Source organism: Microtus oregoni, unplaced genomic scaffold, assembly GCF_018167655.1.
Source record: "Microtus oregoni isolate MIOR12 unplaced genomic scaffold, Mior012 000011F_ref0000422, whole genome shotgun sequence".
Taxonomy (NCBI): domain Eukaryota; kingdom Metazoa; phylum Chordata; class Mammalia; order Rodentia; family Cricetidae; genus Microtus; species Microtus oregoni.
The window spans coordinates 15,415,817-15,441,500 of NW_024543070.1; the positions used below are offsets into that span (position 1 = coordinate 15,415,817).

General features: G+C 45.8%; 1 protein-coding gene and 1 long non-coding RNA gene across 8 annotated transcripts in view; one reads left to right on the top strand and one right to left on the bottom strand.

The window, feature by feature from the left end:
- The window catches only part of Fgf1 (fibroblast growth factor 1), a 99,066-nt gene extending 86,749 nt beyond the window's left edge, over window positions 1-12,317 (top strand). For all 7 annotated transcript variants that reach the window (XM_041660524.1, XM_041660526.1, XM_041660525.1 and 4 more), the window contains 2 exons: window positions 6,535-6,638; window positions 10,926-12,317. In XM_041660524.1, coding sequence (XP_041516458.1) covers window positions 6,535-6,638; window positions 10,926-11,120 — 299 coding nt within the window. In that variant the 3' untranslated portion in view covers window positions 11,121-12,317. The remainder of the gene's footprint in view (window positions 1-6,534; window positions 6,639-10,925) is intronic.
- The window catches only part of LOC121453631, a 107,085-nt gene extending 84,645 nt beyond the window's left edge, over window positions 1-22,440 (bottom strand). The window contains exon 1 of the long non-coding RNA XR_005975035.1: window positions 22,411-22,440. This is a non-coding gene — a long non-coding RNA (uncharacterized LOC121453631). The remainder of the gene's footprint in view (window positions 1-22,410) is intronic.
- Window positions 22,441-25,684: the final 3,244 nt, after the last annotated feature.

Genomic DNA, 25,684 nt, shown 5'->3' on the forward strand with positions numbered 1-25,684 from the left:
GTCTGGTCTGATGGGACTCCACATTTAATGGTAAAGGCTTTCTCTCCCCCACCAGCTTGGACTGCAAGTCAGGACAGCTTCCCAAACAACCGCGTTGGGGAGGTCTGGGTCCTGCTGCCATAGCCAGAGAGAGGAGCAGGGCTCTCCCAACAGGATGCTCCTGCCCGCCATATGTGCCATATCAGCCTCTTAGTTCCCCAAGTCTAACTCAAGACCCTTCGCTTGATTATGGAGATTTTTCTAGAAAAACTACAATATACATACCAACACACACACATGTGTGTCTGTGTGTGTGTGTCTGTGTGTGTGTGTGTGTATGTGTGTGTGTGTCAGTCTATCTCCGAACTAAATAAAACGTTTTCTGGCCTTTTTTCCCAGATGTTAAAAAAGATAAGACACCTTTACGAATGTTTGCAAAAGTCTTTTCCATATGTATGCATGCACACACACACACACACACATTTAAAACCGCTGGAATTTTCCCCCTCTAGTCCATTTTTCCCCTTTTCTGTCTTTAATGTTTTGCGAAGACTGGTTTGTGGTTACACTTTAATTATAAACCCACCGACATAAACAACCTGGCTGAGTTCTGAATGAGGCTGACCTCACTTTGAGTAAACACAACCAAGGACGGGAAGTCTCCAACCCAGAATAAACTGGGCACGTAATCTCTGTGGCCTCTCTCTGGGCAGCAGGCATAAAGGGCAGGCCATGCCACACACAAGCAAGGCCCTCCCCTTTGGCTTCCCAGTCCAAGATACCAGCTGTCATCTTTGCTATAAAAAAATCCCTAGTGCAGGACAGGGGTGGACATGGGGTGTGGGCCCCAGAGATCACTGCTCTTGGCACTAGCCATTTTGTATTCTTTTCCTTCCTTTCTGCTCTAGAAAGTAAGGAATCGAAACGCCTCTCTGTGAACAAGCTACTGTTATGACCTCATAGAAGCTTCTGGTCACAGAAAAGAAAGCGGATGCCAGCTAACTCCTTAGGCACAAGGCACAAGTACCCAGGTATAGGCTGGTGGAGCCCCTGAAAAGTGCTGGGTTCCTCATCAGGAAGGGGCATGAGCATACAGAGACCACAGGGTGATGAACAGTGAGCACGGAACATGGGAACGTGAGCTACTAAGGTGATTTTGTACATTTCAGGCTGATATTTGTGATTTGTATCCTCAAACCAGCACCCTCCAGCATCTAGGCTCAACACAAACGAGGTCCTGGGTTCAATGCCCGGCACCAAAACCAAAACCAGAAACAAAACAAAACATATGAAAATACAACCCTGGATTCTAGCAGGACATTTATGGTAACAGATCCACCAACTAGGTAGAGATGGCGTCTCATGCTTTCTGGTCCAGTACTTGGGAGCCTGAGGCAGGAGAATCACTGCAAATACCAGATCAGCCTGGACTACAGAGTGATAGATTGTCATTTAGGAAAAAAAAAATCTTACCACACAAGACTTTCCCAAGACGCTTCAAGGCAATTTTTATAAGGCTCTGAATTTCCTATCGACCCACTAGAATATCTTTAGAAAATTGTTTCCTGTTCTGCTAAATCAAAATTTGCTGTCTCCATTTCAGACCTGGGCTAAAGGGAGTCTTCAACTAGCTACTGACTTTGTTTTTCATTAACAAACAACTTGGAATGCCCAGGGCTGCTGCTCTTCCTGTTCATAGCCATCAGGGTCTCCCTCCCAGTGAGGGCATCATTCTCCGCTCAGGGTGCTCACCTGGTAGAGGGTGCTGGACATGGAGAAGTCGGGGCTTTTGGGACCTTCCATCCCATCCTGCACCCCTACCTCTAGTAGTTCTGGGTCTGAAGGATGCTCCCCTCTTATGGATCCTTGTGTTCAAGCCTGAGCTGAGTCACTGACCCACCTCAGAGGTCACCAGGAGCAAGAATCGAGTCTTGGAGCCAGCAAGACGGCTTGGCGGGTAAAGCACCCACTTGCAAGTCTAAAACCTGAGACTGTTTGTTTTTCAGAGAGGCCATGTAAAGGTTTTGGAAGGAGAGAACTCTGTCCAAAAGCTCCACACATACATCATAGCTCGCATACAACCTTCCACAGACACTTCCTATACACACAATAAGGAAGGAAGAAGGGAGAAAAGAAGGAAGGAAGGAAGGAGGGAGGGAGGGAGGGAGGGAGGAAAAAAGGGAAGGGATGAGGGTTTGGGGAGCTCTGAGGGTCTGCCCATTAACAAGGAAGAGAACTTTAAAACATTTCCAGCCCTGGGAGGCAGGAGGAATTGTGGGAGATGATGACTCCGATGAAAGTGATAGCTCACAAGTGTGTAGTAAAACACAAAAGCACACACTATAGACCGAAGACCAGCAAACACCATCAACCCAGGACCCAGAGATGGTTGCGGAACTGATTTTATAGAAACAGAGCATGAGAATGAATCAGACCGTCTCTCTGTGGGTTCCCGGTCCTCTACACCACCTTCTAAGGCTCCCCAGGGCAGCTGCTGGACACCCCTGACCGGTATCCAGGAAGTTTTACACTTTACACACATTTGTTCATGCGCTATACACACGAGCTCACGCTTCTTACAAAGTTTCCAGTAAGGATTTACTTACTGCCCTGCAGTCCCTTTGCGGCTGGATACCATCTCCTGCTTTTCTCTACAAGAACAGAGGTGAGGAGATGACACAGAGAGGAACAGAGCAACAGGGACAGGAGCGGAGCAGGTGTGATATTTAATTGTACTTTTACTCTTGTATCTACTTTTTTTTTTTTTTTTTTTTTTGGTTTTTCGAGACAGGGTTTCCCTGTAGCTTTGGTGCCTGTCCTGGAACTAGCTCTTGTAGACCAGGCTGGCCTCGAACTCCCAGAGATCCGCCTGTATCTACTTTTGCCTTCAAACAAGGGGCCTTTGTTAGAGAGCTGTTGAGTCATAGGTTTGTGTGTCTGTCACCCTAGTGCTGTGTAAGTCCTGGATGCATGAACCCCCTCTGTCAATGAGCACAGATTTCAGCACACCTGGGTGGGTGGGGGGTGGGGACACTGAATGTCTTTCAACCCTTTTTCCCTGCTCTGCTGCAACAGGCTGGAAGCTGGGTGCAAAGATTCTGAGGTCACACTTCCTCTTCCCTTGAGTGTTCCCCACAGCCAGCAGCTAAGAGGGTGTAGGTCTGCAAAACTAGAATGGGGTCCCGTTCCACCACCACCCCCCCACACCCCCACACCCCCGCCAAGAGGGTTGGGCGTTGTGCCTTCCTGCCAGCCATGCTCACAGAAATATATGTGTAGGAAACGCAGCCAGAAAGAAACCCAGCGAAAATGAGCTACGAAACTTGGACATCCTGGAGAAATAATATTTAGAGAGGAAACTCCTGAGCCGACTCTACCGGCACACCAACCAGCCCTGGCGGAGGTCTGAGGTCACGTTCTAGGCAGGCCCCAGCTCTTGTTTACCTCTGTGAGATCTTTCCAAGGCCTGGATGGGATTCCACAAAAGGAAGAACTTGCCCTCACCCAGCCCTGCAGCAAGAGACAGAGCTAAGGTGTTAAATGCTTTAAAAACAAACAAACAAACAAACCTTCCCTGGGGAGTTTGGTGGAGCAAGCCTGTAATTCTAGTAGTTGGGCAACAGAGGCAAGAAGATTGAGAGTTTGAGGTCATCCTTGGCTATATAGCAAGTTCGAGGCCAGCCTGGGCTACATGGAGCCCTATCTCAAAAAAAAAAAAAAAACTAATTTAGCCTGGGATCCTGGGCTTAAACTCAGGTCGGTAGTCTGCAAGGCAGAGGCTTTTAACCACTGAGCCATCTCATGGCCCTTACAACTTTTCTTCATGGGGTTGTACGAACATCTCTATGATTTTTGATTTTCAAGAAAGAATCTCCCAGGCTCCTAACCATGATCCTTGCATATCTACCCCAGCTCCTGTTCAGGCCTTGGGCCCCACTAATTTCCTCACTGTATTTACGTATTTGCTTATTCTGGGTTTTTCGTGCAACTGCAATCACTGACTTCCCTATGTCACAGCATGCACCACGGCTGTGCTCTTTTACCTGGACATGCCATGCCATTCTGTGTCCAGAGCATCACGATCATACGTAGCCACCCGCTTCACAGACAGTTAGATCTGGAAAGACCTGGATAGACATGGAACCTAACACCCACCATTCTGCCCAAGACAGATTAAGTAGCCTGGCCAGGGTCACCCCACTAGCTGGATGCAGAGTCCAGCCTCAAGTCTCATATCTCTTATCTTGGCCCCATTAATTCCAGAGAATGTGTTGGGAACACAACTCAAAGACCACAGCTTGTTGAGGGTGGCTTGGCAGAACCATTTCTGCTAATATTAGCCTAATGACTTTCGCACACGTGTGAGCGTGCGAACACACACACACACGAACTGAAAGTTACACAGGTATAGCATAGTGAGCAAGTGATTGCTCTGAGAGGCTGGAGAGAGCAGCTCCTAGATGTTCTTAGCCCTACTGTCTCATGACCAGACTTTCAGAGATGACCAGAGTTAGGGAGCCCAGTAGGAATGGAAGTTGGTAGCTCCCAGCTCCCTTCCTGTAATTTCAACTGTCTCTGCTCACCACAGGAAGTAGGCGGAAGTCTTGAGTCTCTACAGCAGACTTCCGAGGATGGAGAGGTACATCTTCCAGAGGTGATGGAACTCTGTGTCACTCCTGCGTGAATTGTAGGATGAGGAAAGCAGAGGGGAAGAGGGGAACAGCAGCACACCTGTCAGGATGTGGTCAACGGTCAGAGAACAGATAGCTACAAAATGGAGCACAAGTCGACTAGCAAAAAAGAACACGCAAGAGGGTAGAGAGACAGTTCAGCAATTAACACCACTGGCTGCTCTCCCACTGGACCTGGGTTCAATTCCCAGCACCCACAGAGCAGCTCACAACTGTCTGTAAATTCAGTCTCAGAGGCTCTAAATCTATCTTCCGGCCTCCGTGAGAACTGCACACAAATGGTGCACACACACAAGTTTAGTGTAAACACTCATACACTTAAATTTTCACACACACCCTGCAAAAGCAACCTCTTTCATCTCTGACAGCTGTTAAGAAAAAACAGGGATGGAGAACTGTGTGAAGAGAACACTAACGCTGTCGCAGGGGGAGTCTATGTGTTTGGCAGTCACGCACAGCTCTCTCGAGAAAAGCACACATGTGCCATCTCTAGGATTGGCCTTCTGTGTGCTTCCATCTCCCAGGATGAAGCTTATGTACAGAAGGGAGGGCCAGGAGCTCAGTCACTGAAGCTGCGTATCCATCTCTATACTGAAGGAGGGGACGGGGTCTAAGTGGACCCATAGAGAAATCTGTCAAGTCCATTGCCCTCCAACCCAGCCCTGTTTATTGGGCTGCCGTCCTGGTCCTGCTTTCATTATGAGTAGAAGCGCAATAAAACTCCACATACCTCTTAATTATATTTTCCTGTCATAATTCTGACTCCTGCCTAGGCCATGGCCACCGCTAATCTACTTTCTAGACATGCTTACTTTTGGCCCTCTCACTTCAAGTCAGAATGACAATTGTGACTGTCTAGAGGCTAAAGAAATTATCCACAGGAGTCCAACATTAATTCTGTCTCCCAAGGATAACCATTAATGACTTCCCTTCAGAGGTCAACAAGCAAAATAACAATTATCCATTGGGTATTAGCCTCTGAGATACGTCCATCACTACCCAAAGCCCCTTAGGAGGACCAACCAGAACACATGGTGATAGGTGTCTTAAGCGACTTGGGATCCTTGCCTTTAGTCGTAAGGTGTCTTAGCATGGGTCCCAGGCCCTTTAGCGTGCTCTCTGCATCAGAGGATGTTTTGCACATGCTTGGCCACTGCCCACTAATGCCAGTGTCCATCCCCTCCAGCTGCAATGACACAGACAATCCCCCAGGCTTTTCCAGGCATCCCTTGTGGAAGAAAATGACCCCCAGTTGAAAACATTGCTTTTGTCCCGTCCCTGCATTTATGGGCAAATGGGTAACTCCTTCCTCTCTGCCAGGGACCCATCTGGGATGCCTTGGGAGTGGAGGGGTTTACTAAATTTCACTGTGGGTGAGTCCTGACTCCCTTGAACTCTCTCCTCTCTAGGAAAAGAACGGTTTCTGGGTTTAAAATATTAATGATCCGCCAACATGTCACTCTCTGCCTTGAAAGTGCGTCCCTATCCAGTAGGGTGACAGCTAAAACTGTTGCCACTGCCTGCTCTACAGTACTCCAAGAACTAGTACTAGGCGAGCGGAACCAGGGAAGCCAGCATCACCTCTCTCTGTAATTGTTTCCCCTCAGGTGACAGAGGGGGAGGACAGAGGAGCTGGGCAGGCGTGCACAGCATATGGACTGGCAAGCCAGCCATTGTCCCTCCTAGTCTCAGGAATGCCACTTCTCGTGAACAGAAAGGAAAGGGAACTACTGTTTGGATTCACCGAAGGGCTCGTCCTCTGCTACAGAACGAATGAGCAGAATTTTCCATGGCCGACTGTTCTGGCTGCGGGATGACTGGCAAAAGTGTTTGTTGACTTTTGCTCGTGTTATTTTCATTCCAGTTCAGCTGCAGCTGAGTGCGGAAAGCGCGGGCGAAGTGTATATAAAGGGTACGGAGACTGGCCAGTACTTGGCCATGGACACGGACGGGCTTTTATACGGCTCAGTAAGTATGAGGCTGACGCCTCCAGACTCAGCCAAGGCTTGAGGTTTCCAGAAGTCTTGTTACGTGGGAGATACAAATGAAAGACCCTCAATTAGTCTTTGTTTGTTATTTTTTCCAGTACGATTCCCACCCTCCACCTTGCTTTATTTTAGGCATTGAACATAAAAGAGTTTCTTGTGGTATTCTCTCAAAATACTCCAATTATCGCACAGAGAAGAAATGATGGTTGGTAATTTGCTAACTTGTTGGGCACTCCTTCCAGAATGCCTAATCCTACTCTATTCATTCGGTCCAAAAGTGTCCCTGAGTTGAGTGAGAGCTATGTGTCTCTTAATGTCCTGCCTGTTTGGGGGCGGGGGGGGGGGGGGGGTAACATGTGTGCACATAAGCACTGAGGGCCAGAGAACAACCTTGGGGGTCAGTCCTCAACAGGGTCCCTCACTAGCCTGGAACTTGCCATGTAGACTAAGCTGGCTTGCTAGAAAATGCCAGGGTGAAAGAAAGAAAGAGAGAGGGGGGAGGAGAGGGGGGAGGGGCAAAGAGAAGAGAAGAGAAGAAAAGAAAAGAAAAGAAAAGAAAAGAAAGGCCAGGGTCTGCCTGTCTTCCAATACCCACTGCTGGGACATGCATGCACCAAGCCTGACGTTTTTTTAGTGTAGGTACTGGAAACTGAAGTCAGGTTTACTGGTTATTGTTACTTCTCTCGTCTCTTAATGCTTTTTTAAAAAATAAAAATTGCAGTAGTTTAGCACTTAAAACATTAAATTGTATAAAAATTTGAAGATTTTTTTCAAGGTCACCTACAATGTTAAGTCAACTTGCAATGCTTTGGATTCAGTGATTCTTTCTCTGTATCCGAGCACTTATCAGAATCTTGCCTGTAATTTGTGGCCCAAATCCCTCCCTTTCTGGAAGATGGGGCCTACAAAAAAGGCAGTCTGGAAAGCAGGTTTAGTGTGGGCTGACTTTCAGTGGTATCAAACTGCCTGCCAAAGCAGTACAGGCGTAGAAGCCTGCTAGGTGTGGACACAGCGCAGCTACCCCACTGCCCACTAGAGGGCAGAAGATGGAACGCTGTCATGGGAAAAGACAGTGCAGGTGATTGGAGCTGGGTGTGACTGCTGCCCAAGAAAAGGACTTTAAGGCAATTCTTCTAATCACCCATCAAATCCAAATCAGTCAACCATTCTATCTTAGACCCTCAGATGAAGCTCATACATTTCCTATCCTAACTAGCTGTTTGTCCACTGTGAGCCCTGTCTATCCCAACGGACAGTACCTACACAGGCTCAAGATGGTCCAAGGGGACAGCATGGGGAACTTGCTCACGAGCTTCTGGCACCTGGGAGGCCCTATACTGATGACACCCCTAAGACAAACGATCAGCTTGTGAGCCCCACACACTCACTATGTCTTAGAGATTGTGCTGAGGTTTTAGACTTTTTCTATCTGAAATTAATTTTGACACTTATTCTAATATTTTACACTTAAATATAAATGTTGAGGGAGAACTGCCTGAAGCCAGTGTTCTCAAGGCTCTAGAAAAAGAAATCCCTGTCCCACATCAACCATAGCCATCACTGAATTCACCCAAATAAGACCTTAGCATGTCCTACCTACGAATCTTTGCATATACCACATTGACAAAGAAACAGTCTAACAGAGCTGAAAACTCTCTCATACTCAGAGCAAATTTTAGGTATTCATCCATTCCGATTCCTATTTGTGGTCTGTGTAGAACAGATATTTTTGTTTCGAAAAATTAAGTTTGAAACACTGTATAACGAAGTATTAATATAGTTATCTACAGTGGTGGTAAGTGGGTGGGTTTATAAAACACTAACGGCTTCCTGTATTTTCCAGATTTTCTACAATGTGTGTATGTCACTCAAGTAACTGGGGCAGGGGAAGCATGCTAAATATAAAAATAGAAACAGCCACAACAATAGGCATGAATCAGGGCCTGAGGACCATGTACCCAGCACTGTGCCAAATGTATAGTAAGTACACACAAAGCCTGGCTGCGTGGTGCAGTAGCTCTGAGAGGGCTGGCCTCCTCAGTCATGACTCAGCCACTCTGCACATCGGCTGCACCAGTGTGACAAAGAACAACAGGTAGGGTCTAGGACCAACCCAACCTTCATCACCCGACACCCACTGAGGGCCATGATGGGGTAATCATACTCCAGGGTCATGACGACCCACACAGTCTAAAACCACCTCCTTCCTTCTGTCTCAACAATGTGCCCTAGTACTAGTGTCTGGACCAAGTTCCTCCAGAGGCAGAGTCATTCAATTAAATACTATATTTATAGCCTGTTTTGTTCCAGAAGGGTCCACAATGTCTCACCCAGGTGTCACTTCCCCAGACTATAAATGAATAAGAAGCCGGACACTTCCTGTTGCATAGTTCCTTGCTAATAAAAGCGCTGGGGCTGGGATGTCGCTCAGCGGTAAACTCTGCTTAGCAGAAATCTGGCTCCCACCCAAGCAGGAAGAGAAAAGAATTCCACTTACCCACTCGAGAGGTAATGAGCAGCCAGCATCCGCAAAGCCGGGTCTAAAGGGAAATACAAGACCAGAGAGGCTAGCAAGATTCACCTCTCCATTTGGTAGGTCTCGTACCCTAATAAAACAAACACGTCCACATATAAAGAACAATTAATGATCTGATAGAACACCAAAACCATGGCAAGGGAATCAGAACTCAGCTGTGCTTGAAGAGAGTCCATAAGGATCATGACACTTGGTAAAGGCACAGTCCGATACGGCAGGTCATCAAAAGGACAGTGTATAGCGTAAGAATTTCCACATGGCTGCCTTAAATTCAAATTAAGTACGAGCATTCCAGAATCTGCTCCTATAGAAGTTTGAAACATTGACTTCTTTCCCTCTTAATAGAATAATTGCAGGTAAAATATCAGCTGATAGACTTTTCCCAAATAACCATATTATTGACATGCTTGGGCTATTTCAATAAGCCAAAGCCGCACTGGATTCTACTGTGAGGGAGGAACTTTATCACCTTGTCATAGGCATCTTCCATTGTACTGCCACAATAGCCAATACTTCAAAATCCACCCTCAAATTGGGACTTTATATTCATTCAACTGCTTCCTAATGGCAAAGTCCTAGAAGGGAAATTGCTGCACCAAAGGTAATAACGCATGCTTTAGGGCAGGAGGGGCTTGCCTAGCATGAGGGAGAACTTTAAGTTCAAGTCCCAGAAGTGGAACAAAGAAGAGAAAGGGAAACATGGAGAGAGGATGTTTCAGATTTTGATACCTATCTCCAAGTCATACTCAGAAAGATATCCTAACTAATAATGACTAATAATATTTTAACTTCGCTTTTCCTTGGTAGAGATATTGAATATACTTTCATCAGTTTATTGCTCAATATTAAAACAGCAGATAAGGTGGTGGTGCATGTCTTTAATCCCAGCACTCAAGAGGCAGAGAGATTTCTGTGAGTTTGAGGCCAGCCTGGTCTACAAAGCAAATTCCAGAACAGACAGGACTGTAAAACAGAGAAATCCTGTCTCAAAAAAAAATCAAAAAAAAAAAAGTCTATGACCTTAACAGGTTATGAATCTATATCTGTAGAGCCTTATACATTCTACATGTGCACGAAGAGATAGGGGAGTTTTGTGAAATGTGAACAGTTGTCTAGAGTTGGGAACATCGCTCTGTGGTAGAACATTTAACTAGAATATACAAGGTCCTGCATTTACTCCCTGGCAATATATCAAACTGTTGCACGAGGAGCGTGGCCCTTTGTTCCCTCCACCCTGCTAGCTTACACCCAAAATAATCACACAGAAACTATATTCATTTAAACACTGCCTGGCCATTAGCTCTAGCCTCCTATTGGCTAACTCTCACATCTTGATTTAACCCATTTCTATTAAAATTAAGAAGTATAGTTCTTTTCAGAAACAATAGAAATAAGTTGGATTATTTTTTTTTTCTTTCTCTAAGTGTCTTGTCATGGTGGCACATGCTCATGGAAGGCAGGTAGAAGAGAACCAGGAGCTCAAGGCCTGTCTGAGAGCAACAGAAACACACTGAAGCTCCTCTGTGTGTTTGGATGTGCAAAGCACATTTCACATAAGTATTTGTGTTCATAACAACACTGAGGCAAAAATCCCAGCCTTTTAGTGACAATCACCGGTGTGGGGAGGAATCTGAGACCCTCACACAGTTGGTGAACAAGAGAGGAAGGGAACCCTGTTTCAAACCACTCACTAACTGTTCTGTCCTCCTCCCCTTGGTTTTTATCCTTTAGCAGACACCAGATGAGGAATGCCTGTTCCTAGAAAGGCTGGAAGAGAACCATTATAACACCTACACATCCAAGAAGCACGCGGAGAAGAACTGGTTTGTGGGCCTCAAGAAGAACGGGAGCTGCAAGCGCGGTCCTCGGACTCACTACGGCCAGAAAGCAATCTTGTTTCTCCCCTTGCCGGTATCTTCTGACTAGGAGGATCTGCCTGGGTGCTCCCTATTTTGGTTGACCCTAAAATGTTCCCTTGACCATTGGCTGCGCTAACCCCCAGCCCACAGAGCCTGAATTCGTAAGCAGTGCTTCTAAATTGCCAGCTCACTTTTCTGCTGAGCCCTTCCCCTGCCAGCACAGTTTGGAACAGAAGGACCAAGCTGCTTCTATGGGGCCAACTGGCTGGTCAGTCTAGGTCTTGGTTTGGATTTCCGGTTGCCTCCGGGCACCTGCCGCAAGCTGCACCTCAGGACACAAAGATGAGGCCGTGTGAAGCCTCTAGAGGGATCTGAGAAGTTGGTCCTTAGCAGTTCCATGCTCTTTCCCCTTACTGAGAAAGCCCTGGTTTGACTACCCCAGGCACCTAACAAGTCTACCCTTCCCCCACCAGCACCCCACAAATATTAGCAAAGAAACCGATAGTGAAACTGGAGGAATTCTATGATAGAGACAGAAATCCTCCTCCCACACCCCCTCCCCCATGCACAGATGGCACTTAAAACCAAAAGGGAGTGGCATTTCCGCTGACAGCCTAGAAGCATGGGATCTCAGCATAGCCTAAGAAGGTTCATCCCAGCAGTAGGTGTTACCAAGGAAACCTCTACACTCAGGGGATGAGCCCTGGAAATGGTTTCTTGATAACAGTAAGCACAGTGATCTAGGGTTAAGAGAGTAGGTGTAGGAGCAGTGAGGAGAGAAGGGTGCCTTCAGCTGTGGATGCTAGCCTCTAAAACGGGGAGATTCTAAACACGAGGAGAGAGAAAGGGAAAGCAAAGCCATGGCATGGTGTGCTTGGTCACCAAGAAACTTTGGGGTCCCAGGATGATGCCCCCAGAATCGTACATGCATATAGATCACCTGAGGATTTGGTTTGGATATGAAAGCTGATTTGACAGGGCTGGTCAGGGAGCGCTGTGTTTGGAAAGGGCTCCCAGGTCCTGTAGATGTTGTTGGCTTCCCCACCACGCTTTCAAGAGCAGAAACTGCTATTCAGAGGAAGGTTCCTCAAACCCCACCCTCCTCTGCCTCCACCACCTGGGTCTCCCTGAACATTCAGGCAGTGTGCATGGTAGTTAAGCATGGTTGTAAGGCACTTTGGCCCAGGGCCTATAAAATGCCCACTTAGAAGACATAAAGAAAGCATACCTCAAAAAAAAAAAAAAAAAAGACAAAAAAGTTAAACCTCACCAATAGGCTTTCCCAAGAGACCATTTCTGTTACCGTTATGTCTCCGAGCAGGCCTCCTCTTAAAGTAAACTTGGCCCAAGTGGCCATCAAATCAGAAACACTATTCATCTCTGACATATGACACAGATACCGTGGGAAGGCCTTTCACACGCCGTTTCAACATACTGTGAGACTGTATATTTTCATCACATTTATATAGCTTGAAGGAATTAAACGGATTCTCATTCAGCCAGAGACTAATAACAACTGTGTGGGAGGGGTAAGCTACTTAATTATCTAACACACTACGTTTATGCCTGAGGCTTTTCTCCTTTGTCTTCTACTGTGTTTAAAGACGGGTATCTAGGGGCTGGAGAGGCGGCTTAGCAGTTAAGAGCGTAAGGCTCCCACAAAGAATAGTTCAGTTCCCAGCATGCACATCCCGTGCTCACACCTGGTTCTAACTCCAACTCCAGGAGCCTGATGTCCTCTTCTGACCTCTAGGGCTATTGCATGCACAAGTACAAACCCACACCCAGATATGCACACATTTTTTTTTTAATCTAAAGCAACAATATGGTGGCTGTGGGTTAAAACCAATGAGAGTTTTCACTTGTTTGACAAGGATCTACAGGAATCATTCCCAAAAAAAAAAAAAAGTTCTTATAACAACACGGTCATATTTAGGATGGGAGAGAGATGATGAAGCTCTGAGAGTTCCCAGTGCTGATGGAGGAGCTGACCTGAGTTATCTGACAACATGGTAAATAATAACGTTCTGTCGAATGTGGTGGTGCACACCTTGAATCCCAGAATTTAGGAGGCAGAGGCAGGTGGACCTCTGTAAGACTCAGTTCAGCCTGGTCTACACAGCAAGTCCCAGGACAGCCAGGGGTAGGTATAGAGAGAGTCCCTGCCTTTAAAAAAGATTCATAATAATTATAACAATGTTTTGCTTTTTTATAATAAAATGATTCATGACTTTTTTTTTTTTTTTAGTCTATAACTTGGCTAATACAATTCTGTTTTGTTTTAGTAAATCTCAGACACACAGGGAATGATAAAACATGGGTTACTATGCCTTTGTATAATGATTTGAAGATGTGGCCAGGAAAAGTCTACAGAGAAGCAATCTACGATACTTAGAATAGTCGTTAGTTTTTCTTATATGAACCAAACCCAAGGATAACATTGGCCAAGACAAACTGAAAACCACCGCACACTGATGAACGGAGTCTGTGACTTCAGAGGCTCAAAGCACTGCTGTGCCCTGTGGCCCTAACAACCAACCAAGCCACCATCCATGTGTTTGCTCAATAGACACTGAGGCCCGGGGTGTGTCAGGCATTGGATGGTGGCCCCTGGGGACCATGCCAGTCTGGCATCCTCTCCCTGGGCATCTATTCATGAGGAGAGAGATGCTCTGGATTAATTTCTCCAGTCAAGTAAAAACCCAGGCTGCATAGATTCCTACTGAATCAAAGTCAATAGTATGCCCTAGAAATCCCGAACGGTAGATAACCCCCAACAAAGTGATAGGGGACAAGCTTGGCAAAGTAAACTCAGGACTTTCGGTGTTAGCCCTGTGTCTGCCTCACGGGAGTGGACTAGCTTCCAGTCAGGAAAAGAGCTGTCGGTTCTTGCAGAAAGGGAGCAGTAAGCGGGTCCCTGTGCTGTTTGGAACATTGAACGTGGGAGCGTTCGGTTGTGCAACTCTCTTCCATAACTCAGTCTCAAAGCCATCTGCTTGTCACGTGCCTCTCACATGCACTCAGTTCCAAGCTGACAGCAACAAGGTGTTCAACGCTCCCTACAAAGCATGAGGAGCATATGGGCGTTTGACAGTAACATCCTAGAAATGGAGCCGGCCGTTTCCCCCAGTGGCCGCCAGTGTGTCCAGACGAAAAGCTAACTGGTCCATCAGCTGCCATGGAAGATGAGGCCCCTGCTTTGCATTGAAGGCAGTGGCACCCAAATCCCCAGCTCTGCCCAGAACACTGCCTAAAGTCACCACGGTCCCTGGCTGCGGAGCAGGCTCTGATGAAGACGCCTGATGTTGTTTACCCCATCCCTCCCCCCATATCACACTCTGCACCTTATAGATACTAATAAATGTTGTGTTAATGGGTAACACGTCTCGGGTTTCTAAGCGTATCTCTATGGAAGGACACTGGGCATCTCGGAGGTGACATCAGGCATTCCAGGGAGTCAGCTGCGTCTTTTTCTACAGTCATCCTACTATTAAGTAGGAGATGCTGAAGGCGAATGAGAAAAGCTAAAGTAGAAACAGTTCCACCTTGTTTGGAAGCAAGGCAATATGAGGGATTTACTATATCTTTGGAAGAGGAATCATCTAGAAACTTACAAGCACGCTTAACAACTCAAGGACTTTTTCTTCCTTGTACACAGTGCGCGAGATCATACAGCTATTGTCAAGTTGACAGGCTTCTACTTAAGCTAAGATATTATGAACTGGAAAAAATTTAAGTAAAATTAAGGATTTACTCAAAATTTTCAGTCAGTGTCAAAGGGCTTTGTCTTAGGATGTGATGTGATGTGAGAATTAAGAACAGGCACTCTGTTGCCTAGCATATGGCAGAATTAACGTTCTCCCTCAATGGCTGTCTCTTTTAAATTCTCTCTCTCTCTCTCTCTCTCTCTCTCTCTCTCTCACTCACTCAGTCATGCACATGGACCACCTAGAAAAATAACCAGGAAGGACTGGAGTAGAGCTGAGGAGAGAGAGAGGTGAGGAGAGAGAGAGCTTCCCCGGCAAGCTCGAGGCCCTGGGTTCAATCTCCAGCCCCACAAAAGGCAGAAACTAAACAGATGGGCAGCCCGCACTCACGCTACAGTGACAATCAACCCTCCTTCTCCTTCTAATGTTGCTTGAAGTCCTGGGAGGTGACTCAGCAGGTAAGGTGCTGCTGAGCAAGCCTGGAGACCCCAGTTTGATTCACGAAAAGGTGGAAGGAGAGAATCCACTCCACAGGGCTGTCCTTTGACCTCCACAAGTACACCATGCGTGCCCCCAAATGATGGAGGAAGGTCATTGGTTAAATAAAAAGAAACTGCTTGGCCCTCATTGGTTAGAAGATAGGTGGGAGGAGTAAACAGAACAGAACACTGGGAGGAAGAGGAAGTGAGCTCAGACTCCACAGCTCTCCTCTCGGGAGCAGATGCCTCAGAGAGACGCCATGCTCCCAGCTCCCAGGCAGATGCATGCAATGAAGCTCCGACCCAGGATGGACATAGGCTAGAATCTTCCCGGTAAGACCGGTGCACACAGTTTATTAGAGATGAGTTGATCGGGATATCAGAATTAGCCAGTAAGGGCTAGAGCTAAAAGGCCAAGCAGTGATTAAATGAATACAGTTTGTGTGCTGTTATTTCGGGCATAAGCTAGCCAGGCAGCCGGGGTGCTGGGGACACAGCCCCGCCGCCCCTATTTACTACACCCAAATAACAATAAATAGTAACAATAATAATAATATTGTAAGTTATCTTAAGTGGTACTTCAGAGTTTTGGAGTACCCCCACCACTCACCATTATAACCCAGAACATAGAAACCCTTACATATACACCCGGCTGAAACACAATTTCACAAAAAGTATGGGGTACGTTGTGTTCTTTCTGTGAACTAAAAGGTCAAACCTAGCTCGATTCCAGACCACAGCTTTAATGGGTCACAGCCACAGTTTGAAAAATGCTAGCTTAAAGCAACCGTTCTCCTTTCCAGAGATGAAGAGGCCCAGTTATGATTCTGCGCCACGACTGTAGTGTTTACAAAGACATAGTTCATTCTGGAATAAATAGGACAAGGGGACATCCTGTGATACAGGCACCATCTGTTCCGAAGCTTGCTGAGTTCTCTGAGCCATGAGCAATGCAAAATGAACAAAATGATGAGATGCCCCGAGCATCCGCTGCGGCCTCTGGGGCAGGTCCTGCTGGGAATCCTGGAGACTCAGGTCTGCTTCCTCTCCCTGGAGAATTCTCACCCTTTGGCTATTAGGGTCACTCCCTCCCTGACTCTCACAGTCTTTATCTCTCTGATCTTTGTTGGCCACAGAGTCCTAGTTCATTATTACTTCTATGAAACGCTGAGGGGGGTGGTTATACCTAGGGCCTTTGAGTAGCAGCTTCTGGAAATGATCTTCTCACCTCTTATCTACCTAAGACACACACACAAAAAAAACCTTACCACCATGACTCAGTACTGAGGCAAACACCACTGCTGCCCCAGTACAGCCTGTACACGAAGTTTGAAATTTGCATTTTTGATGAGCCAACTTTTAGAAGGTGACTCTCTGCCTTTTAAATGCTTGAGGGGTTAGGAGAGCTGAGATTGCCCCTTAGGGGTGCCCTTGACCACAAAGAGCAAAACAAAAATGATGTCATCACTTTCAATGCTTATATGATGGAATTCCTGTTTGCCGAAGGGCTAGGGAGAGGACTCAGGCCCACGGCACAGGGACATTCTTGTCATATTGGCTACCATAGTAACAGTGGTCCCTCCATTCAACAACAGCAAAATGGTGTCTTTCTACTTTTCACAAATTAAGTTTTTTTTCTTTTTCCATGCTCGTATGTATATGTGTGGTGGGCACATGAGTATGGATGTTGTGGATGTGAGGGGAGGGTATTGCATTCACAGTGTGTGACATACACATAAAGGCACAAGGCTGTTGTTGGAAATCATCCCCCAACAACAATGTACCTTAGTTATTCAGACAAGGTCTCTCAATCGACTCAGAACTCACCGATGCAGCTAGTCCTACTAGCTAGCTTATTCTGGGGATACCCTGTCTTTACCTTCCGAAGCTGGAATTATTGCATGCAGACCATCATACTCATGTTTCATCTGTGTATGTTCTGGGGATTCAAACTCCATTCACACTGGCACTATGAACGCTTGAACTGCTGAGTTATGTCCCCAGCCCACAAAAGTTGTTAGGGGCCATCATGACACTATAGGGCGACTGAAGCCCAAATGAACCGTGAAACTACGTATTCTCCATCTCAAAAGCACTAGAGGTAATTTCTTTCACAACCAGTAAAATGACATAATCCCCCTCCCAAACCTGTCCTTTGCTCCCCAGAAAGAATTTCCTTTTGCCATTGCACATAAAACTCACTCTAACTTTCAGCCGGAGCTGGAGGCGCAGGGATGTGACATCAGGCCGTCTCACCGACTCTACTAACATCCCCTCAAACTTTGCTAGTCCTATGCTAGGACTGCTGGAAGCTCGCCAAACATCGGTTCCACTTTGCAGCTGACATCGTGACCATGACATATTCAACTGTTAGCTTTACACCCTGGTTAATAAAACAGGAAATGAGGTCACACACTGCCCGAAGCCAGACAGGGGTTTGCTTCACCCAAGCACATATTACAGGACCTAATTTGGGGGTCTTCTGATGGGGCTTGAATGTCTGTGATGTGGGGAGGAGGTATTTTCCAAATCACTTCCTCCTCCTACCCCATTGCACCACACGGGCTAAATTTACAGAAGCAGCAGCTAAACGCCGGTGTCCGCTTTATGACATAAACAAGCAAAACCTCACCCTCCCCTAGCCTCAGCGAAGGGTAGGGGCCTCCCTGCTGGGAACTCCATTCAGTTTAAGAAGCTCATTCACTTGGTCCAAGTGTTTGAGGATGTGGGTGTAGAAAGGCAATGTGCGCAGGAGTGGACTTCGTTTTGGTTTTCACGTTTTACATTTTCCTGCCATAGGGAAATGCAGACCAGCTTCTGTGTGAGGTGGAAAGTCAGGACTCTGAGGGTCTGGGGACACCAGCTAAGCATCTGGCAAACCCCGTGGAGATGAACAGGAAACTCTATGTCACTCTCAAAACAGGACACCTGCATTGAGAGCTGGACAATGGCGCCAGCTTTAGAATGGGCCAGGCTTTCTCTGACACCACAGGTGCTCCAGGAAGGCTCTGAAGGGAGGGCAAGCGAGAGGAAAATGGGCGCTACCAGACTGTCCCCCACATTTAACTGAGTCAAAGAGAGACGGAGTTTAAGATTGCTCGACAACGTGCATGACACTTGGACCTCTGGGGGTGCCATCCTCAAAAGCAGGAACAGGAAGTAGAAGCATCTACCCCTAATGGTGCACTAACACATCCATTTATTAATCATTTACTGTCTATGAGTCAGCATTAAAGCAGGAGACAGGATTCACATCAATAATGCGAACAGGGAGGTCTTAATGGCTAAGGGAGGGAAAGAGATCCTTAGAGATCTAAGGATCACTGCAAAGACAGGTGCAAGGAGCAGCTGCTATTCCCAGGGCTGAAGAGAGGAAGCAATAAACTTGAAACTGGTGCCCCCTCAATGAAGAGATGCGGGCTGTACTGGGAGCATGCGTCTGTAGCCCACTGGATGACGCTTTAGGAAGCTTCCGATCGGAATGCTGGTGAAGCTCTGCAGATGCAACTTTCTAGACAGTAGTAACAGAGACTGTGCGCCACCAGGTCTCCATAGATAGTGCCCCAGCAATAGGGGAAGCCCCAGGAGCCACAACAAAAGCCCTTCTCCAACAGCGTCCCTCCAGCGCCCTCTACTGGCAACCCTCACAACACTGGTGGAGGAGAAACGTTTGCAGTCCTGCTCCAGTGTCCCAAAGCAGAAACAGAGTGGGGATTGGGAGCAGACAGGTCACAAACAGACAAGGCATAATCATGGATAATCATAGCTCCTACACTGTGCCAGACCTACAGAGTTTGAAGATTAAAAAAAAGGTATGACCCTTCCTCCGAGAAAACATGGTGCTGGAGAAAATCTTTATCAAAGTGTTGATATTTTTAGATTCCTTCAAATTAAAGAATGTTACTGGCAGGTGGGCACAATGGTACACACCCATAGTCCCAGCACTTGGTGGGTGCTGAGGCAGGAAAATTATGAGCTCAAGATTACATAGTAAGACCATGTTTCAAAAATAATCAAAATAACAAAAGCTACTAATTCTCTAATCATCTCAGAAGAACTTCTTCATGGGGTTAGTTATCACCTAATTTAAATAAGCTTGGGGCTGCAAAGATGGTTCAGCTGTTAAGAGCACTTGTTACTTTTGCAGAAGATCCAGGTTTGATTCTCAGCGCCCACATGGTAGCTAACAACTGTCTGTAACTCCAGTTCCCGCAAATCCAATGATATACTATGGTGGTTTGAGAACGGCACCATAAGTTTATATGTTTGACTATTATGGTCGTTTCAATGTAATTGGCCCCCATAATCCCAAAGGGAGTGGCACTATTAGGAGGTGCGACCTTGTTAAAGTGGGTGTGACCTTGTTAAAGGAAGTGGTCCCCGTTTGGGCAGGCTTTGAGATCTCTTTTGCTCAGGCTTCACTCAGTGTTATAGACAGTCCATTTCCTGTTACTTTCTTTCTTTTTTAAAAAAAAAATTATTTATTTATTATGTATACAATATTCTGTCTGTATGCCTGAAGGCCAGAAGAGGGCACCAGACCTCTTTACAGATGGTTGTGAGCCACCATGTGGTTGTTGGGAATTGAACTCAGGACCTTTGGAAGAACAGGCAATGCTCTTAACCACTGAGCCATCTCTCCAGCCCCTCCTGTTACTTTCTGACCAAGATGTAGCCTGCACCAAGTCTGCCTGCACACCACCATGCTCCCTGCCATGGCAATAATGAACTGAGTGTCTGAACTGTAAGCAAGCCACCTCAATGAAATGCTTTCCTTTGTAAGAGTTGCTGTGGTCGTGGTGTCTCTTCACAGACATAGAAACCCTGACTAAGACACTGGTCACAGACTCCTGTCCCCCCGGAACCATAAGCCCCAGATAAACCTTCCCTCTGTGAGTTGCTGTGGTCACAGTCAGTGTCTTAGACAATGAACAAAAAGGGACTAAGACGCATGCAGGAGAAACACTCGTTACACAGCAACAAAATATAAACCAATCTAAAAATTTTAAATCAGCCTAGATCAAAATAGATTGAAGAAGACTTTTTTGGAAACTGACTACCAGACATGAAATCTGGTTCTTCTCTTAACTGACTTTGTAACTTTGGGAAAGTCACTGTACTTAATCCATGGTACACTGAATCCAAGGGTGCTGTTTTGTTTGTTTGTTTGTTTTCATTTTTGTTCTGACCATATGACTCCTCATATATTTTGAATGGATTTTTTATTGTTTTTATTAAATTATATATTTTTTTCCGTTTCCCTCCCTTCTTCCCTTCTTCCTTTCTACCCTCTCCCATGATCCACATGTTCTCAATTTACTCAAGAGATCTTCTCTTTCTCTACTTCCCATGTAGATTAGATCCATGTATGCCTCTCTTAGGGTCCTCTTTGTTGTCTAGGTTCTCTGGAGTTGTGATTGTAGGCTGTTTTTTCTTTTCTGGTTTATGTCTAAGAGCCACTTATGAGTAAGTACCCATAGCCCTGTGACTCTGACACGGTTGGCATCTGAAGGTACAAGCTCTGCTTACAAGGTTCCATCCTGTCTCTGATATGTGTAGTCCATAGAGGGGAGCCACAAAAAAAACCTCAGCCTTCCCACTCCCTGGCCTGTCACTGGCTTGACATCATCCCAGGAGGGGCACACTGGTTAAGTTGGTCACTTAATCACTTGTGCAGCCTTTCAACATTTATTTCAAGACAGGGTCTTGTTGTGTGGTCCGAACTAGACTTGACACTCCCTTCTTCTCTACCTCTCAAGTGCTGGGATTATAGACATACAATATACTTCATTTTTTTTTTTTAGTTTTTTATATTCTGTTGGTTGGTTTGTTGTTTGTTTTTCTAGACAGGGTTTCTCTGTGTAGCCTTGGTTGTCCTGGAACTCACTCTGTAGACCAGGCTGGCCTCAAACTCACAGAGATCCACCTGCCTCTGCCTCCCAATGCTGGGATTAAAGGCGTGTGCTACCACTGCCTGGAGTCAATACCATACTTCTTAATAACTCTTAATTATATATCAAGCCTAGAGATGACAGTGGTACACCAGAAAGTTCTTTGCTAGAGCTTATTGTAATTACATCATTCTCCAAATCTTGGCCATTTTCATACTGCTTCTCAAAGGCTTGTTTGCCACATTAGCCCTTTATCTGAGGGTGGGACCTCTAACTCAGGCAATTTATCTATTTATTATAAATTTATTATTTAAGATAGATTCAGTTGTATCTACTGCAGGGCCATTGTCCGATAGCCTACAATGTTCACAAAGGGTTATTAATTGCCAGTAGACTGTGCACATTTTTAAAAGCATCCATTAAAAGACCCATAGCCCTTAAGCTCTCTTTGTGAGTCACCTTTCCTAGGTGACTGTAGCTACCAAGCCTCATCAAAGAGGCCTCTCCTTCCAGCAACCTGAAAACCATAGCTGGACACAATGCCAAGATCATGGGGAATCCATCCCCAAGAGATACATCTACATCACAGCTCTGCATTGGAGGTTCCAGGAACATCAAGGCAGAGGAGGCAGAAAGAGTGTAAGAGCCAGAAGAGCAGGAAGTCTGCGGTGAAACAGCCGCTCTTAGAAACGATGCATAAACAAGACTGCAAAAGTGGCAATATCAACAGACATGCTAATGAGGAAGGGGAAATTTTCACAGGGTCCTACCCTTTTAGACAAAGAACAGCAGGGGTCTACAGACTGCTGAGAGAAGCCACTCCCAGGAAAGAGTCCCCTTGTTGGTTGTCCAATGCAGTGTGGTCAGCCTTGAAATCATATATACACCACCAACAAAAAGTAATTCAGAACATACACATATATGTGTGTATACATATATATTTGTGCATATACATATATATATTTGTGGCTATATATACATATGTATGCAGCAATCAAAGAAAGAGAGGCTATCAATTTGAGAAGGATGGGAGGGGTTGAAGAAAGGATACCTGGGAGGAGCAGGAAAACAGAAAGGGAGGGGGAAAGTGATGAGTTCATATTTTAAAATATGAAATAAAAGTACACATTAAAATAAATATATAGCTAACAATAAAATGAACATCTGTGTATCATGTGTCCCATATAGACAGTCTGCTTCAGGATGAACTCTGTACAAAAGCTCACACAGAGAAATATATCCAACATTCTCGGGCCATAAAACAGTGGGTCTTAACTTACTCAAGAGATGTCTTGAGGAAGTAGGCTGACATCGAAGGCAGAGCAGAAACTGACCCAGATGAAGAAGTATGAGCAAGGCCTGTAAAGCACATTCCAGACAGAGGCAGCAGCCAGGCCAAGTCCCTGTGGCAGAGAGAACACACTAACAGTGAGACTCGAGTGTCAAAACCAGGCAGGGGTGGGGAGCATGGCATGAACGAGACTGTCCAGGGAGAGATAGAGAGAAGAAAGTTGAGGCAGAGGGAGCTCCACTAGCAACATCTGTAAAGAACTGTGCGTACAGCTGAACTGTAACACATCTCTAGACTGGCTGCCAAAGAACACAAATAATCAGTATCCGTATGCATGTATCTGGCCTGGGTTCAAATCCAAGAGTCTGTGAAATGTATTCCAGGCTTGAAAGTTTAGAGGCTGAGGTTACATTTGCTAAATATTTAGATCTTCTACTGAGGCTTTTGTTCATTATATCCAGCAGGTGGAGTACAGGAAAATGCTTTTGGTTCATAACAAATCCCCTTTCACACAAAACGGAGACAAAGTTTTCCCCACGGCCATGAGTGACAGCTGGAACAGGAAGAAGTGGAAGTGAAAACATGGCGGAATTGGCTTCTTACTCCAGATAGTCTGCACTGGGTGCTTCTGTTCAAGTTTGGGGAGCTTTATTATTAACCAATCCAAAAAGAAACAAAGCAGTTTGAAAATAGTCACACATCGAAACCCACATTCTTTGCAAGAAAGAAGAGAAGAGGCAGCTGGGAATCTCTTCAGAGATGGCACTAGCTCCAGAGTTGGGCAAGGAACTGAATGGACGGAGACATCTTTATCTGGGTAAGAAAACAGAGAACCGCAAGCCTTTCTCACAGACTGGAGGAGAAAAACACAACAGCTTGGAATACACTGAAGAAAGTATCCCCTGAAAGTCTCTAGGTCACATGGTGAGCCCCAGGGACAGCAAAACAATCTGCTAAGGATTGAGTGGAGAGTATTTCTGATTCCTGTAAAAATATGGCAGATTCTTTATCATGACCACTAAGAATTGATCTTGATCCATTCAGTAACAGGATGGAGACCAGCCTGCTTGACAATCAAACAATACAACAGTCCCTGCTATGGAAGAAGGATATTAACAGACCCTGAAGAATCAAACAGAAAACACTATTGAGGGGTTCACACTGCTGGAGAGTGTGATATACACACGTGTCATTAGAATGTAGCGTGAAGATGCTGACAGAAATGTGTGCAGGATGCTACAGGAACACAGGTAGGAGGAAGAGTTCTGTCCAGGGGAGCGAGAGAAAGCTTCCCAGAGGATTAACTTGGAACTGTGTCTGAAGAGATGAACAGCTGCAGTCACTTATCTGCTATGTGCCGTCCAAAGCACTATGCTGAAGCCTCCTCACCAATGCTACAGTGTTGAAGGGTGACTGGGCTATGAGGGCATTGTCCTCATCGATAAGATTTGTGCCTCTATGACAAAGACTCCGAAGACCTGCCTTTTTTCCTGCCATTTAGAACACTGTGACAAAATCTTAAAGAGCTATACTATAGTCGGTGATGGGAAGGGCTAGAGAAATACACTATCAGCCTAGACTTAAGGCATCTCTGCAGGCATCAGGAGGAAAAAGCTCTCCTTGGGGCTATGATCACTATCTTGTCCTCAAGAAGACTGGGGACACATGTGTATATGATCTGCCTGATGCAGGACTCTCAGCCTGAGAGACAAACACAAAAATTGGCCTGTGACCTTTGAAGAACACTGAGCAAAGGCAGACGGAAAACTCTGCAGGCTCAAATCAGGGCTCCATGTTTACTGCACATCTAATCGGTAGCTCACAACCCAAAACTACTTAGAAAAGAAAGAGATGATCGTGGGAAAATGGCACCACTAACACACAAGAACTTCAGGAGCTGAACTACCCAGATACACATAAATCCTATCCGTTGTTCTGTCTCCTTGTCTCTTTCTACCCCATCCCTCCCTCCCTTCCTTCCTTCCTTCCTTCCTTTTTATCTTTGAAGTATCATCTCATGTTCTATTACAAACTGACCATAGCTCAGGCTGCCCTTGAACTCCTGATTGTTCTTCCTCAGCCACCCAAGTGAAAGGATTACAGGTGTGAGCTACTGCACCATGCTCAATATCTTTACAGTGATCAAACACATTTTTCATAAAAAGACTTAATTTTGAAGAACACAGAGGTCATCACAAAACAAAACAGATTTAACTCAGAAAGGAACTAACTCGGGCTTCAATGGAAAAAACAGAAACAATGGACTTCTGAGTCTAATGGGCAGAATTTTCAGAAATGACGGGCAACTCAAATGATCATGAAAGATATAACTATAAAATACAGGATAACTAAAAAATAAAAACATAATAACAACAATAAAGACTATGAAGAACTTGGAGAGAATCTAAAACCAATCAGAAGCAAGGGCAAAAAAATTAATCTCAAAGCCACCAGAGTAAGTAGTAAGACTTTTGAGTTGCTATCTTCCTGGCCTGCGAGCAATGCCCAATGCTCACAGACACGGTGTGGACAGAGGAGGGAAGTCATTGTCTCAGCCACTGACAGAGCCAGGGAGCAGAGGTCAAGGCTGAAAATGCAGACGGAACCTGCAGGGAAAACACGGGCAGCAGCAAAACCATGGAAGAATTACAAATGTGAGCATAAACTACTCAGATCCCTCATCAGAAGCTAAGCCATGCAGATGGGGTGGAGACCCTAAAGGACTTAGTGGGAAAATGGACAGAGGCCAAGAAGAAATCTGATCCTGGATAGTGGACCAGTCTTCATCTAAGCCAAGTATAGATTCCATCTGTGAGCAAGTCTTGTGGCAAAACAATGGAATCTTTAAAAAAACATATCTATTACTAGATGGTGGTGGCACATGCCTTTAATCCGAGCACTAGGGAGGCAGAGGCAGGCAGATCTCTGTGAGTTCAAGGCCAGCCTGGTCTACAGAGTAAATTCTGGGACAGGTCCCAAAGCTACAGAGAAACCCTATCTGGGGGGAGGGGGGACACAAATCACCGTGCATTTACTTGTATTATTGTTAATTTGTGTGTGTGTGTGTGTGTGTGTGTGTGTGTGTGTGTGTGAGAGAGAGAGAGAGAGAGAGAGAGAGAGAGAGAGAGAGAGAGAGCGCAGAGGGTGACACTGGATATCTTTCTCTATCGCTCTCCACCTTTAAGAAAAGTACATTTAAGCCGGGCTTTGGTGGCGCATGCCTTTAATCCCAGCACTTGGGAGGCACACACTGGTGAATCTCT